The sequence below is a fragment of the Panulirus ornatus genome, chromosome 1 (genome assembly GCF_036320965.1).
Source record: "Panulirus ornatus isolate Po-2019 chromosome 1, ASM3632096v1, whole genome shotgun sequence".
Taxonomy (NCBI): domain Eukaryota; kingdom Metazoa; phylum Arthropoda; class Malacostraca; order Decapoda; family Palinuridae; genus Panulirus; species Panulirus ornatus.
In genome coordinates, this window is record NC_092224.1 from 65,313,714 (window position 1) to 65,329,997 (window position 16,284).

A 16,284-nucleotide genomic window follows, 5' to 3' on the forward strand; every position below is an offset into this window, starting at 1 on the left:
CATGGTATGGGGTACGACAGGGGAGGTATCTCCTTGAGTACGAAGGTACGGCCCTTGAACTCAGTGGTACGACCTCTCAAGCACAACGGTATGACCCTAGAGTATGACGTTACGACCTCTTGAGCATGACGGTACGACCCCTGGGCATAATGGGTGGGGCAAGAACTTTATCATACCCGAGGGTCGTACCGTCGTCCTCCAAGGTAGAACTGTCGTGCTCATGGATCATACCGTCGTACTCGAGGGTAGTATTCAAGTCGTATTCAAGAACTGTACCATCATGCTCAAGGAGGGAAAAGAAAACTAGGTTAATTAGTTTTCTCATTAGCTTAATATCTTTTAGTAATTATGAACTAATGAAACCTATACGAAAGTAATGATAACCTTTTGGTTTACAACACTTAAAAAGAATAAACGAAAAAATTTATATATACTCTCATTAATACCAGATTCTAAGACTTTTTTTTCCATTTACAGATAATATTATTACCCGCAATTACGAAATTTTGAGTGATGATATATATATATATATATATATATATATATATATATATATATATATATATATATATATATATATATATATAAAACAAACACTAAGTGTTGATATGTGATCTAGTTCTAACGCAAACATAGTTCAATACCAGTCACACACGTCAAAGGCTTTTAATATTTACAATATAATGATATAATGCTATATGTGTATATGTTTGTCTCAACCATTTCTTCACCATAACTTGGCTACATCTCACATATGTCATAGTCATCACCCTAGCCAGTGACTCATCTGTATTACCATCAACAACACTGTTCCTGTAATACTAGTTATCTGCTACGAGCAAGTTAGATACAAATATTTCTATCTCTTTTATCACTGACTGAACCAACTAAATATTACGTGGCTGTCAGTCTATAAATCTCTCTCTTTCCATCATATATATAAGAAGTGTAGCGCTTAGCGTTCCTGACCATGACGCATTCACGGGCAGCCTAGGGTCAAGGGCATAGGTTCGAATCCTGGTTGCGGCGGTTCGTCCACAGTCAACCCAGCTGTTCATCCACCCCTAGGAGTTGGTCGATAAAATGGGTACCTGGCTCTGTCTAGGATATATATATATATATATATATATATATATATATATATATATATATATATATATATATATATATATATATATATTAGACAATCTGTTTCCCACGTCAGTGAGGTAGGGCAAGGAAAGACGAAAAATGGCCCAAGCACTCATATACACATACATATATATACATAAACGCCCATATACGCACATATACATACATATACATTTCAACGTATACATACACATACATACACAGGAATATACATATTTACACATGTACACATTCATACTCGCTGCCTTCATCCATTCCCGTTGCTCAAAACTACAATGGTCTCTGTTGTTGCAGGAATCTCTCATACCTTCTTCAACCACAAGAACACCTTCACCTGCAGGAGAGGAAGACCCCTGCGCACACGATGGTAGGCGGTCATACATAAGGGTGGTACTCTCGTGATCAAGGGTCGTATTTGTGCTCATGGGTCGTCCCGTCATGCTTAAGGATGGTACCTCCTGTGCTCAAGGGGGGTAACATCGTGTTCATAGGTCGTGCTGCCGTTGTCAAGGGTCGTAAGGTCGTGCTCAAGGGTCGTGAGGTCGTGCTCAAGGGTCGTGAGGTCGTGTTCAAGGGTCGTAACGTCGTGCTCAAGGGTCGTGAGGTCGTGCTCAAGGGTCGTGAGGTCGTGCTCAAGGGTCGTGAGGTCGTGCTCAATAGCTTAAGTACAGGGTGTATTGTACAACACACCTACACATAAAGCGAGGTAAACTCGTGATAAACTACATCTGTCGTCCGGATCAGCGTACACCGTGTTGGGTAACCTCACTCTGCTGGGTCCAGGGCGTTGTAAGGGCTCTCTTAGCCACACCTTCCTTCTCCTGTGGTATAAATATACAACTACATTGTCACCTGAGCCTGGCACAGCTGTGGAAAGGCGCCTTGCATATGCACAAATGCCTAAGTCTTTGAACACACGCAATATCGCTTAGTGTTTTAACTTTTACATTACGTTAAGGTAATACCATTGGTTAATGGGTCGTCTGGAATCCTCATGTAAGACGGTCCATCCCGCTAGTCATATGTTTTACGCATTTTGTACACCACAGTAAGAGGGTCACAACCGTCAAAGGCTTTTCTTGCAAATCTTATCCACATCACATCGGTCTTCGGTTCTTCCGCGGCTCTTATGATTTGACCGTCGCGTTCCAGAGAGGCAAGCATGATCTTCCAGCCCTGATAGCATGCTGTCCTGGGTTCTACAGTTCGTCTTGTTTCCTGGAAGTCTGTCTAATCATAACTTGCGACTCTTTCGAAAACTTCAATGATGAGTAATGTTAGTGCTACTGGTTGGTCTCGTTTTTTCTTCTTTTTTTTCTCTCTCTGGAATTAATCTGCTTCCTTCTTCAAGGGTTAGTGCGATGTGAGTCACAATTACTTCCTGGAGTACAAGAGAAAGAGTCCAGGCTCTGTTTCCAGAGGATGGCTAGTGCTCTACTGTTCTTTATTCATCAAGAAAATTACAAATGCGAGACCCTGGTCATGACATACTGGTCATGGACATACTGCCAATGGCCCTTTCGAAGTCCGGCTGCATGGTGATGCCCTTTCCTGGGTGTAAACCTGAGGGAATCGATTACTGAAGAAAAATATAATTGATTGGGTTAATCATCTTTACGGTGATTTTTGGTTAACTTGAGACTGATTCATAATATTTCGTCAACACATCACTCATCTACTGGCCATCATCAGAGTGTGGACCGCCTTCGGTCCTGAGCTGGGCCAAAGGTACTTGAATCTTCTTTATGGAGGGATATAACTTGTGATTTTCTCGTCTCCTCCTCGAGTCTTATACAATACTTCGAGTCTGTGGTCGATGCCTTGCATTCCTTTCGACAGTTCCGTCTTCGATTGTTTTGAGCCAGCTGAGGATTTTCCAGATGGTCTCCTGAAAAATAGGGAGTTCTACCTCCGTTCCAGTCTGGACCTTCTTCACTTCTCTCCTGCAGGCATGCGTCTACTTCATATTAGGAACGGTGCAGCGGTCTACCATGCCACATACAACCCTCATGTTTGCCACTCACGAGTGATCACAACTGTGTGTGTGTGTGTGTGTGTGTGTGTGTGTATATATATATATATATATATATATATATATATATATATATAGATAGATAGATAGATAGATAGATAGATAGATAGATAGATAGAGAGAGAGAGAGAGAGAGAGAGAGAGAGAGAGAGAGAGAGAGAGAGAGAGAGAGAGAGAGAGAGAGAGAGAGAGAGAGAGAGCATTCTTTTATATGTTGAAGGCTCCAGTCACGTACAAAAGTCTACATCAAGGCCGGGCCTTAATCTCCATCTACAGAGGTTAACTAAAGGGTAAAAGAAGAGACAAAGTGTTTACGAATTTTGGAAGAAGTGAACAGCCTGTCTTTTACAATGTACCGGGTCATAGTTATGAGGGAAGACATGAGGCGGTAGAGACTTCCAAAGTCTCGAGGTGTAGGGAAAGAAATAATAATGATCAAAACAACATAATCTTCCTTCTTTTTTCCCCCCTTATTCTTCCCAACTTGAACGCTTGTTTCCGATGTCAAATTCTCTGGATTCACCTGCATGGTGGTGTGTAATGTCAAGGTGACCTATTGCCCATCATATTTGTCTGAGCTCCCACGAAGCTATGTTCTAACAACAATACAATTAAGATTGATATTTGTAATGTCGTCATATGAAGTTTAAGCTTGCATGTAAGAGTCTGGCTATTGTATTTATACATTTCGAATCTTAAAACAAAGTATTGATACGATTAATAACACGTCTTGTTTTACTTTTTTCAAGGATTCGCTTTTCTCTAACAATCATTACACCATTTTTTCTTTCACAACCATGACACAATCCTTCTGTGAGAGATGTGTCAGTATTATGCTAGTCCATAGCTGAGTCTGACAGACTGGTGGATCACAGATAACGAATCAAGACTATTTGTACCACCATCAAACCTCTTGATGTCCATGATGCTGCGCTGAGGTTATCTTCAAGTGTACAGCACTGGGTAGGGTTGTCATCATCACTTTGCTGGGGTTATCTTCAAGCATACAGCAATGGGTAGGGTCGTCACCATCAGCTTTGCTGGGGTTATCTTCAAGCGTACAGCACTGGGTAGGGTCGTCACCATCAACTGTGGATTCTTTGCCAGTGTTCTCGGTCACCTGCACATCTCGAACACAGTTCCCGTCCTCGTCAGAATAACTGAAGATTCCAGTTGCATGAGGACACATAGGTCCTCCAGTGCGACAGGAGGAGCAGCCATCTTCCTCGCAGCATCAGACATAGACTCATCTGTCTTCCCAGCTACGTCAGGTGACATGCAGGAAGCACCAGGAACAACTTGGACCAAGTTCATCCGCTCAGACCCAATCCACAGCTGGTGTTAACTGTCATTTCTTCAGGGTCATCATTGGGAGCATCTGTAACACGGGAAGTTCGTCCACAACCCCAGTCACCAGTCTCCCAGGGGACATCATCAGCAATGTTCCCCCCTCAAGACCAAGGTCTACACGATTCTTTCGTCTTCATCTCCACAGTGGCAATCTCCCCAGCCTGTCTGCTATCCTTATGGCCATCCAATATGGTAGAAATTCTTCGTGTGACAATGATCTCTTTCATCATCAACTACATGAACTCGCTTTACTTTGAGTGGAATGTGTTTGTATCTCAGGCACGACACGGGCATAACATTATAACTCATGCTGGGCTTAAAGTCCGCTTTCTCTGGGTTCCATCCCATATTGGGATCAGGGAGCATGATGAAGCTGGTGAACTTGATGGATGAAGGTGATTACCTCCCTGGGTCTGCCTGACAAAACCAGATATGTGCAATCATTTCCTCCACTACAATGTTCCATCTTGGATACTTAACGAGGTATCGTAACTCTGCATATTATTAATAGTTTCTTTGTTATGTATCTTCATCAGTAATCCAATCACTGTATTTCAACCGATGTAAACTTCACGTACCTTGTAAACTAACGAGTCATTCACTGTTTTGTCCAAACTATGTTAACACTTTTCTTACGTTGTAAACTATAACGTATTTCAGTCACTGAGGCCCCACAATCCCCGGATCTTCTGTGCTCTCTGTATTCTCTTCTGGACCACCAATCACCACAGAATGGGTAGTGCACAATACACTATTATCCCTTCTTGAGGCAAAAGGTCAAAATCATCGTTCCTGAGGTTGAAGAAGTCGCCATACCTCCCATGGCAGCACCAGAGGCAATGCCCTCCTTGGTCCCGGCAGCGGCCGACTCGTCAAACGGCTTCAGCTCCAGAAAAATATTCTTCCGTTCCATCCTCTGGTTTTCCTACAGACTCCGCCAGTCCTCTGATCTGTGGCAGCTATGAAACGCAACGCCAACACCTGAGCTACCTTCAGGAGGTGTACCTTCTTCAGGAGGGTGTACTGGTGGTGTCGAGGAGGGGTGTCTCGGGTGCTCGGCTGGAAAAGGCTTCGGAAAAAGGTCTTTTCTTTCCCCACACGATCGTCCTCTCCTTTGGTTCACTGGCCTCAAGGTCCGCTCAGTTCCACTGTGTTCTCAATACCAGGTGGACACATAATTCTTCTAATACGGTTGCTGTATGATGGCAGTGGATGTTTGATTCCCTTTCTTAATATTTCGTGGGCTCTTTGATGTTCCCTTTGAATATGCCTCTTTTTCTTATTCATCCAGAAATAAAGCAGCCGAGTTCGAGGTGACACTGTGTTCACACACCTCCACTCCAGTGGTACACCATGTTAAATCCTCAGTTCCAATTCGAACCGAAGAATCGACATAAAACACAGGTCCAACTGACACCTCATACGAAACCCTTGGTCTCCCACGCGAAGGCAACGCAACAGTGCTTCCATCCCCAAACCATCCCAGTTCGATCTGTGAATCACTGGCTAATCACGATTATGTTGAACGTCTCATCAACAGCAAACTGTATGGTATCATTAATAACACCGGCATGTTCTCTCATCAATAATAACTATGTTCACATCTATAAAACTGTATGTTCTCATCAATAACAACTGTGCTCATCAATAACTATAATCTAATCAGCAATAGCTATGTTATCATAAATAATAACTATGAACTAATCAGTAATAACTATGTTATCAACAACAATGACTATGATCTAATAAGTAATAACTGTATATCATCATCAATAATAACTATGATCTAATCAGTAATAACTATGTTATCATTAATGATAACTATGATCTAATAAGTAATAACCATGTTATCATCAATAATAACTATGAATAAATCAGTAATAACAGTACGTTATAATCAATAATAACTATGTTCACATCTATAAAATTGTATGTTCTCATCAATAAAATTTTATGTTCTCATCAATAACTACAATCTAATCAGTAATAACTATGTTATCATCAATGATAACTATGCTCTAACAAGTAATAACCATGTTATCATCAATAATAACTATGATTTAATCAGTAATAACTATGTTATCATCAATGATAATTATGATCTAACAAGTAATAACCATGTTATCATCAATGATAACTATGAAGTAATCAGTAATAACTGTACGTTATCATCAATAATAACTATGAACTAATCAGTAATAACTATGTTATCATCAATAATAACTATGATCTAACAAGTAACAACCATGTTATCATCAATGATAACTATGAACTAATCAGTAATAACTGCATGTTATCATCAATAATAACTATGATCTAATCAGTAATAACTATGTTAATAATAATAACTATATTCTCATTAATGATAACTATCTTCTCTTCAACAATAACTGTATGTACACCTCCGATTCTCTATCCTCCAGTTAAGGTGTATATCTGTAGTGGTCATACGTTCCAGTCACGGTCACCTCAGTATACCACACACACACACACCACACACACCACACACACACACACACAAGTGGCAGCGCCCCTCACACACACACACACACAAGTGGCCGCGCCCCTCACACACACACACACAAGTGGCCGCGCCCCTCACACACACACACACACACACACAAAGTGGCCGCGCCCCTCACACACACACACACACACATACACACACACAAGTGGCCGCGCCCCTCACTCAGCGTGGCTTGACAAGACGGGCGCTCAAATGGGCCAGTGGTCGCACCGTAGTCTACACTTGGACACACTTGCGAATCATCTTGATCTGAAGTGGAGTTATCCTGGGTCGGCAGCAAATTACTACAGGGCACAGGTCACTATGATTACTACAGGGCACAGCTCACTATGATTACTACAGGGTACAGGTCACTATGATTACTACAGGGCACAGGTCACTATGATTACTACAGGGCACAGCTCACTATGATTACTACAGACGGGCGCTCAAATGGGCCAGTGGTCGCACCGTAGTCTACACTTGGACACACTTGCGAATCATCTTGATCTGAAGTGGAGTTATCCTGGGTCGGCAGCAAATTACTACAGGGCACAGGTCACTATGATTACTACAGGGCACAGCTCACTATGATTACTACAGGGTACAGGTCACTATGATTACTACAGGGCACAGGTCACTATGATTACTACAGGGCACAGCTCACTATGATTACTACAGGGCACAGGTCACTATGATTACTACAGGGCACAGGTCACTATGATTACTACAGGGCACAGGTCACTATGATTACTACAGGGCACAGCTCACTATGATTACTACAGGGCACAGGTCACTATGATTACTACAGGGCACAGGTCACTATGATTACTACAGGGCACAGGTCACTATGATTACTACAGGGCACAGGTCACTATGATTACTACAGGGCACAGCTCACTATGATTACTACAGGGTACAGGTCACTATGATTACTACAGCGCACAGGTCACTATGATTACTACAGGGCACAGGTCACTATGATTACTACAGGGCACAGCTCACTATGATTACTACAGGGCACAGGTCACTATGATTACTACAGGCACAGGCTCACTATGATTACTACAGGGCAACAGGTCACTATGATTACTACAGGCAAGGTCATAACTATTGAATACTACAGGCACAGCTCACTATGATTACTACAGGGCACAGGTCACTATGATTACTACAGGACACAGGTCACTATGATTACTACAGCGCACAGGTCACTATGATTACTACAGGGCACAGCTCACTATGATTACTACAGGGCACAGCTCACTATGATTACTACAGGACACAGGTCACTATGATTACTACAGCGCACAGGTCACTATGATTACTACAGGGCACAGCTCACTATGATTACTACAGGGCACAGGTCACTATGATTACTACAGGACACAGGTCACTATGATTACTACAGGGCACAGGTCACTATGATTACTACAGGGCACAGGTCACTATGATTACTACAGCGCACAGGTCACTATGATTACTACAGGGCACAGCTCACTATGATTACTACAGGGCACAGGTCACTATGATTACTACAGGGACACAGGTCACTATGATTACTACAGCGCACAGTCACTATGATTACTACAGTGGCCACAGCTCACTTATGATTACTACAGGGGCACAGCTCACTATGATTACTACAGGGCACAGCTCACTATGATTACTACAGGGCACAGGTCACTATGATTACTACAGGGCACAGGTCACTATGATTACTACAAGGCACAGGTCACTATGATTACTACAGGGCACAGGTCACTATGATTACTACAGGGCACAGGTCACTATGATTACTACAGGGCACAGGTCACTATGATTACTACAGGGCACAGGTCACTATGATTACTACAGGGCACAGGTCACTGTGATTACTACAGGGCACAGGTCACTATGATTACTACAGGGCACAGGTCACTATGATTACTACAGAGCACAGGTCACTATGATTACTACAGGGCACAGGTCACTATGATTACTACAGGGCACAGCTCACTATGATTACTACAGGGCACAGGTCACTATGATTACTACAGGGTACAGGTCACTATGATTACTACAGGGCACAGGTCACTATGATTACTACAGGGCACAGGTCACTATAATTACTACAGGGCACGTCACTATGATTACTACAGGGCACAGGTCACTATGATTACTACAGGGCACAGGTCACTATGATTACTACAGGGCACAGGTCACTATGATTACTACAGGGCACAGCTCACTATGATTACTACAGGGCACAGGTCACTATGATTACTACAGGGCACAGGTCACTATGATTACTACAGGGCACAGGTCACTATAATTACTACAGGGCACGTCACTATGATTACTACAGGGCACAGGTCACTATGATTACTACAGGGCACAGGTCACTATGATTACTACAGGGCACAGGTCACTATGATTACTACAGGGCACAGGTCACTATGATTACTACAGGGCACAGGTCACTATGATTACTACAGGGCACAGGTCACTATGATTACTACAGGGCACAGGTCACTATGATTACTACAGGGCACAGGTCACTATGATTACTACAGCGCACAGGTCACTATGATTACTACAGGGCACAGGTCACTATGATTACTACAGGGCACAGGTCACTATGATTACTACAGGGCACAGCTCACTATGATTACTACAGGGCACAGGTCACTATGATTACTACAGGGTACAGGTCACTATGATTACTACAGGGCACAGGTCACTATGATTACTACAGGGCACAGGTCACTATGATTACTACAGCGCACAGGTCACTATGATTACTACAGGGCACAGGTCACTATGATTACTACAGGGCACAGGTCACTATGATTATGCGGTTCTCCAACTCGCCTTCCTCCTGTAGAAGAACTGAGGAACATGAAAGCAAGTGGGGACACGTTCCCTCTTTACTTGAAGACTTGAGTTTATTCACTAGTCTACTTGAGGACTTAAACTGGGGACAGAAGGAGCTTGAAGTGAGGACTTTCCCTCAGGAGTTCACTTCCTGTCCCAAAAAAAGTTCACTTCCTGTCACACACAAAGAAGTCCGTAAAAATAAATAAATATACAAAGTTTGGAGAAGTTAATTATAGGCTATTCTGTCAAGTGTCCTAAATAGAAATTTAGGGAACACCAAATGTATGATTGGTATAAAGACGTAATAACGAGCAGTATGAGGGTCACTGAAGATAATGAAGGGATAGTTAAATATCATTAAGGACACCTTGTTAACTAATTATCAAAAGAACGATGAAGAAAAACTAAGAGTGGTTATGATTCCCTATGAGACCTTACGAAATAAAGTTATTAATGAGCAACACAGACGACTTGCGCCTCTATTCATGTCTCTCTTAAGAATCAGTAATAACTTAAGTCTTAAGTGAAGAGCTGTGATTGGTAGTTAAGCATAGTGACGCTGTCGTAACTCCACCTAGTTACTAAACCGTGACAGAGTTCATTACAGCCGGGAGCTGGGGCAGTATACCTTCTTCACCAGCAACATGAACAACGTTCTTTCAAAATTCATGTACGACATCTGCTCCTACTAAGCTTGAACCTCCGCTGGCGGCCGTAGGAGGTGTGTCCTCAACAAGACACAAAGAGAATGTAAGTCGATGCCTCCACCCTCCTTCCTGTCGCACGCACATGTACCCGCCGCCGCAGGGGGAAGGTCATCACTGCGTCTCTTACTACACTAGATTCCAAAGGAACTTGATCGTCTCCAGGGCAAAATAATCACTGCTCTTCAATGCAAAGTTTCACTGCACATTTCAACACGCGTCCCATAAAAGGCTTCGGTGTTTCGGTGTTATTTGTAGATTTGTTATGTAATTCCACGGTTAACTATATGCTTCAATGATTCACAGTCTTTGCTACTGATTCAGTAAGTGCTTTACACTGATTCGAAGCACTTGCCATTACCGCAGAGACGGTTCCATGGATTCGGTGGAAGTTCGAACATCACAATGTGCTTCGGTGATTCTGCTTCAGATTCAGAATCTGTAAGTGCTTTACTGGGCTACTTACAGTTCTCCTGTCTGGCTACTTTTACTTAAATAAGTTCACGTTCTGTTTATTCACCACCTGCTTCACAAATTCGCTGGAGGTCAAACTGGTTCACTACATGTTTTTAACTACTGTATTACCGAACTGACCTTTGCACCGACTTGAACCACACCTTATGAGTTGAACTAAATGGTTCACTGATTCACTGTATTCCTCACAGAGTCGCGGACCACTTCAACGATTCGCCAAAAATTTAATGATTTACGGTATTTTTTCACTGGTTAAGCATGATTCACTGAACAATTTCCTATTTCATTTTATGCTTAATATTTGGCAGTGACTTTATGCATTCAACACCGATTCAGTTCACGGTCCATCGATTCACTGTTGTTTCCAATGCTTCACAAAATGTTTCACCGTTTCGTTATAGGATCTGATTTACAATCAACCTCATAATTACACTAACACTTTCACTGAATCATTGGTTCTAGCTTCACTGATTCACTGCATATATTAATGATTCAGACGTATTCACGAGTAACTCATTTTTCAGTGATTTACTCTATCAATGACTAATTCATTAAATTCTGACTGAGTCACTGCTGGATTCAATATTTCCCTGCATGATCCACCACTTTCACTGTATATCTACAGACATAATCACTGAGTGCATTTTTCACTGCACTGTTTCGTGGTACGATATATTACGGTTCCATATTTCCATAGGTATCAATTCCCCCACACAATATTAGTTAAAATCTTTTTTCTTTCATATTTCTCTGACATATTCCACTGATAATATTTTACTTTTGATTTTTAGCATATTTCAGCATTTCACTTGTCTTTTCTCAATCAACATTCAATTCACTCACTGCATGTCTCACTGCCTGGCTGTGACATTCCACTGCATTCTCTACGGTCTGACGAGCTTAAGTCACTCTTATGCGTTTCACTGTATATAGCACTGCACTCAGGCACTGGTTGTACAGAGTCACCACTTCTATAATCATTATCATTATCATCATTTATCATAAGTTCCATCGTTATTATAACCATTATTATTATTATTATTATTATTATTATTATTATTATTATGTTTCACTGCGTTTCACTGAAGGTTTCACTAATGACTGTTTCACTGAGTCTTTGTAAACAAAAACCTTTCTGTATCTTCACATCATGTTTCCTGGTTCGTGGTTTACCTTGCGTAGTTTTCCGAGGTCTTCGATCACACCCTCAACCTCTCGGGCTGAGTCCAAAGCTGCCGGGGTTTGGCGTCTGACGAACCAAGGTGTTGGAAGCCGCGGCCCGTAGGTTCACGTAGCCACCCTAGTCCCAATTGGCTCCCCTGGTACAAAACTTGCACATCCTTGTCCAGGGCATTCTTAACCTTCTCCACCGTGCGTATCCCATGGCGTTCCTGATGTTCGCTGGCAAATGTATGCGCTAGTCATGGACCCCGGGTGTTCAGTGTCTCTTGTGCTCATCGCACCTTCTGAGTTTAAGGGGAAATATCTAACATTCTTTCGTTTCAGTCGAGCCTGAAGGGAACTAAGTTTCAGGGTGGGGTGGGGACAATGTCCTCCAGGAATGTCCAACAATGATAATACGGTGCCTCTCACGGGTGTGCTTCAGCGAGTAACAGCCTCAGAGATGTCAGTCGTCCTTGGTACGTCAGCTCCTTTACCACGTCAATACGGGCCGTCCGATACCCTTGCAGTCTTCTTTCTCTGGAGTTTCGAACGCCTTTAGAAGCAGTGTTTGTTACACAGCTGTGATCTGGTGTGTAAGGGAATCATGACACTGAAGAGTATCATCTCCTCTCTCGTCTTGAAGGCCCGCAAGATCCAGCCTATCATTTTTTTTTTTCTTTGGAAGAGACAAGTGTTCCCCCAGTTGGTTCAGTGTTTGCTTCACGCGTTTCGGAGTGTTTTACTAATTTCCATACCATCAAAATTTGCTTCATATGTCCACCGCTAGTTTCATCTCTTCTTTTATGACTACACTACTTATTACTACTCAGAAATTGCACTATTTCTCTCTACGTATCAATAACCCACTTCTTATGTTTGTTAATATTTCACTGCTACACTGCTTGGGCCATTCCTAATTTTCACAGTTTCACTGCAATATTCAGCAAAACAATGGTCCTGGCTCGGGATACAACGAAAGTTAAAAAAAGTTGTTTGTTAATCTACCTGATGCACCTCGAACCTATTTCTATTCACATACATCATTACATACCACTAGCCTGAGTTCATATATAACTTGACGTATGAATCCTGAATGCACAAGTCGGTCCACAGTCAACCTAGCTATTCATCCTCCCCTTCGGTAAGGTCGACTAATTGGGGGCCTGGCTTACACTAACGTATATCAACACGAAACAAGATGGACCTGATTAGGGCATCCAGCTGCCCGTACCGTCTCCAATATCAAACAAAAAAAGCCTAACTTTATCCATGTTTCAGACGATGTGTACACACAAATCTGGCCACATGCACCACTAGCCTAGCTTGCATAATAATAATCTTACCTTCTCGTTTTCTTTCGTCACTCTGAACTTCTTTAGTAACCCCTCGATGTTGGCTCTCAGGTCCCCGCCCTGTAATAAGGATAAAAAAAAAAGTTAACCAAAAGCGTATCAATAATAGAAATAATAGTAATACCATATTCTTTATCTGTTTATTATAATTAGTAGCTGTCTCCCGCGTTAACGAGGTACAGTAAGGAAACAGACCAAAGAATGGCCAAACCTACCCACGTACACATGTATATACATAAACGCCCACACACGCAAATATACATAAATAAACATTTAATATATATATATATATATATATATATATATATATATATATATATATATATATATATATATTTTTCTTTCCTTTCATACTATTCACCATCTCTCGCGTTAGCGAGGTAGCGTTAAGAACAGAGGACCGGACCTTTGAAGGAATATCCTCACTTGGCCCCCTTCTCTGTTCCTTCTTTTGGAAAATAAAAAAAAAAAGGGAGGGGAGGATTTCCAGCCCACCGCTCCCTCCCCTTTTAGTCGCCTTTTACGACACGCAGGGAATACGTGGGAAGTATTCTTTCTCCCTTATCCCCAGGGATAAATACACACACACACACACACATACACACACACACACACACACACACACACACACACACATATATATATATATATATATATATATATATATATATATATATATATATATATATATCTTTTCTTTCAAACTATTCGCCATTTCCTGCGTTAGCGAGGTAGCGTTAAGAACAGAGGACTGGGCCTTTGAGGGAATATCCTCACCTGGCCCCCTTCTCTGTTCCTTCTTTTGGAATACTAAAAAAAAAAAAAAAAAAAAAAAAAAAACGAGAGGAGAGGATTTCCAGCCCCCCGCTCCCTCCCCTTTTAGTCGCCTTCTACGACATGCAGGGAATACGTGGGAAGTATTCTTTCTCCCCTATCCCAGGGATAATATATATATATATATATATATATATATATATATATATATATATATATATATATATATATATATATATATATATATATAAATAAGTAAAATTACATAATGGTCTGAGCTAAAATAAAACGTGATTTCATATTCGTACAAAATCTATATGAGTCATTTCGCATTAAATCCCTTGATATATAATACGTTCTCTTAAGTAACTGTTGGCACGGAGGAGGATCACCCCATCAGTAATGCAGGGGTGATGTTTGCCGAGTTGTATGTGACTGTCTGAACACTTGCCTACACACGAGTCGGTCACGAGACGTTCTACCATCATTTTGAGACTGGTATAAGATCACACATCAGGTTCTCATAATGATTCTGTTGCGCGCCAACGACTGGGTGTCTTGAGATAATAATAACATAACTGAATCTTATATCTAAAGGCTCAGATAACATGGAAGAATGTTCATAATACACGTAGCGGAAGAATGTTCATAATACACGTAGTGGAAGAATGTTCATAATACACGTAGGAAGGAAAGAAGTGTTATGGGTAAGTAAGGGAGCTAGGTGGGTAGGGACACAGAAAGGTAAGGAAATAAGAAGGTAAGAAGGTGGGTATGTAAGTAAGTGGGTGGGCTCCAGGTTGGTAAGTACGTGGGGAGAAAAAAAGTAGGTTGGTAAGTACGTGGGGAGAAAAGTAGATTGGTCAGAGGGTAGATAGGTAAGTAGGTGGGGCAGGGAAGTAGGTAAGCAGGCGGCCAGAGTAGGTGGGCTGCTAGCGAAGTAGATCGGCAAGTAGGTGGGCATGAGGGGAGGTTGCTACGTAGGTAGGCGTGAGGGGTGGGGCGGGGTAAGGGAGGGTGGTGGATTGAAGGGCAGGAGGCACTTGGTCATGGGGGGAGGAGGGCGGGGTGGAGGGGGGGTGGGTTAAAGCCTTACCTGGCCATACGTTATGGTTTCACCTCAAACGTGGGTTCCTTACTGGACTCACAGTGGCAGAGAGAGAGAGAGAGAGAGAGAGAGAGAGAGAGAGAGAGAGAGAGAGAGTGTGTGTGTGTGTGTGTGTGTGTGTGTTACCATTTCTACAATTGTCTCTACCATATCGCCCCAAGAACATTTACAGTTCAAAAGCTAATCTGGGGCCTAGTACCTAACATGATCAACCTTCAGATTAACCCAACATGATCAACCTTCAGATTAACCCAACATGATCAACCTTCAGATTAACCCATGATCAACCTTCAGATTAACCTTCAGATTAACCCAACATGATCAACCTTCAGATTAACCCAACATGATCAACCTTCAGATTAACCCAACATGATCAACCTTCAGATTAACCCATGATCAACCTTCAGATTAACCCAACTTGATCAACCTTCAGATTAACCCATGATCAACCTTCAGATTAACCCAACATGATCAACCTTCAGATCAACCCATGATCAACCTTCAGATTAATCCAACATGATCAACCTTCAGATTAACCCAACATGATCAACCTTCAGATTAACCTAACATGATCAACCTTCAGATCAACCTTCAGATTAACCCAACATGATCAACCTTCAGATTAACCCAACATGATCAACCTTCAGATTAACCCAACATGATCAACCTTCAGATTAACCCAACATGATCAACCTTCAGATTAACCCATGATCAACCTTCAGATTAACCCAACATGATCAACCTTCAGATTAACCCATGATCAACCTTCAGATTAACCCAACATGATCAACCTTCAGATCAACCCATGATCAACCTTCAGATTAATCCAA

At 41.9% G+C, this 16,284-nt stretch overlaps 1 protein-coding gene across 4 annotated transcripts in view; it reads right to left on the reverse strand.

Moving 5' to 3' along the window:
- The window catches only part of LOC139749299 (uncharacterized), a 786,860-nt gene that overhangs the window by 139,973 nt on the left and 630,603 nt on the right, over positions 1-16,284 (reverse strand). For all 4 annotated transcript variants that reach the window (XM_071663045.1, XM_071663026.1, XM_071663039.1 and 1 more), the window contains one exon: positions 13,564-13,632. In XM_071663045.1, the coding sequence (XP_071519146.1) occupies positions 13,564-13,632 (69 nt within the window). The remainder of the gene's footprint in view (positions 1-13,563; positions 13,633-16,284) is intronic.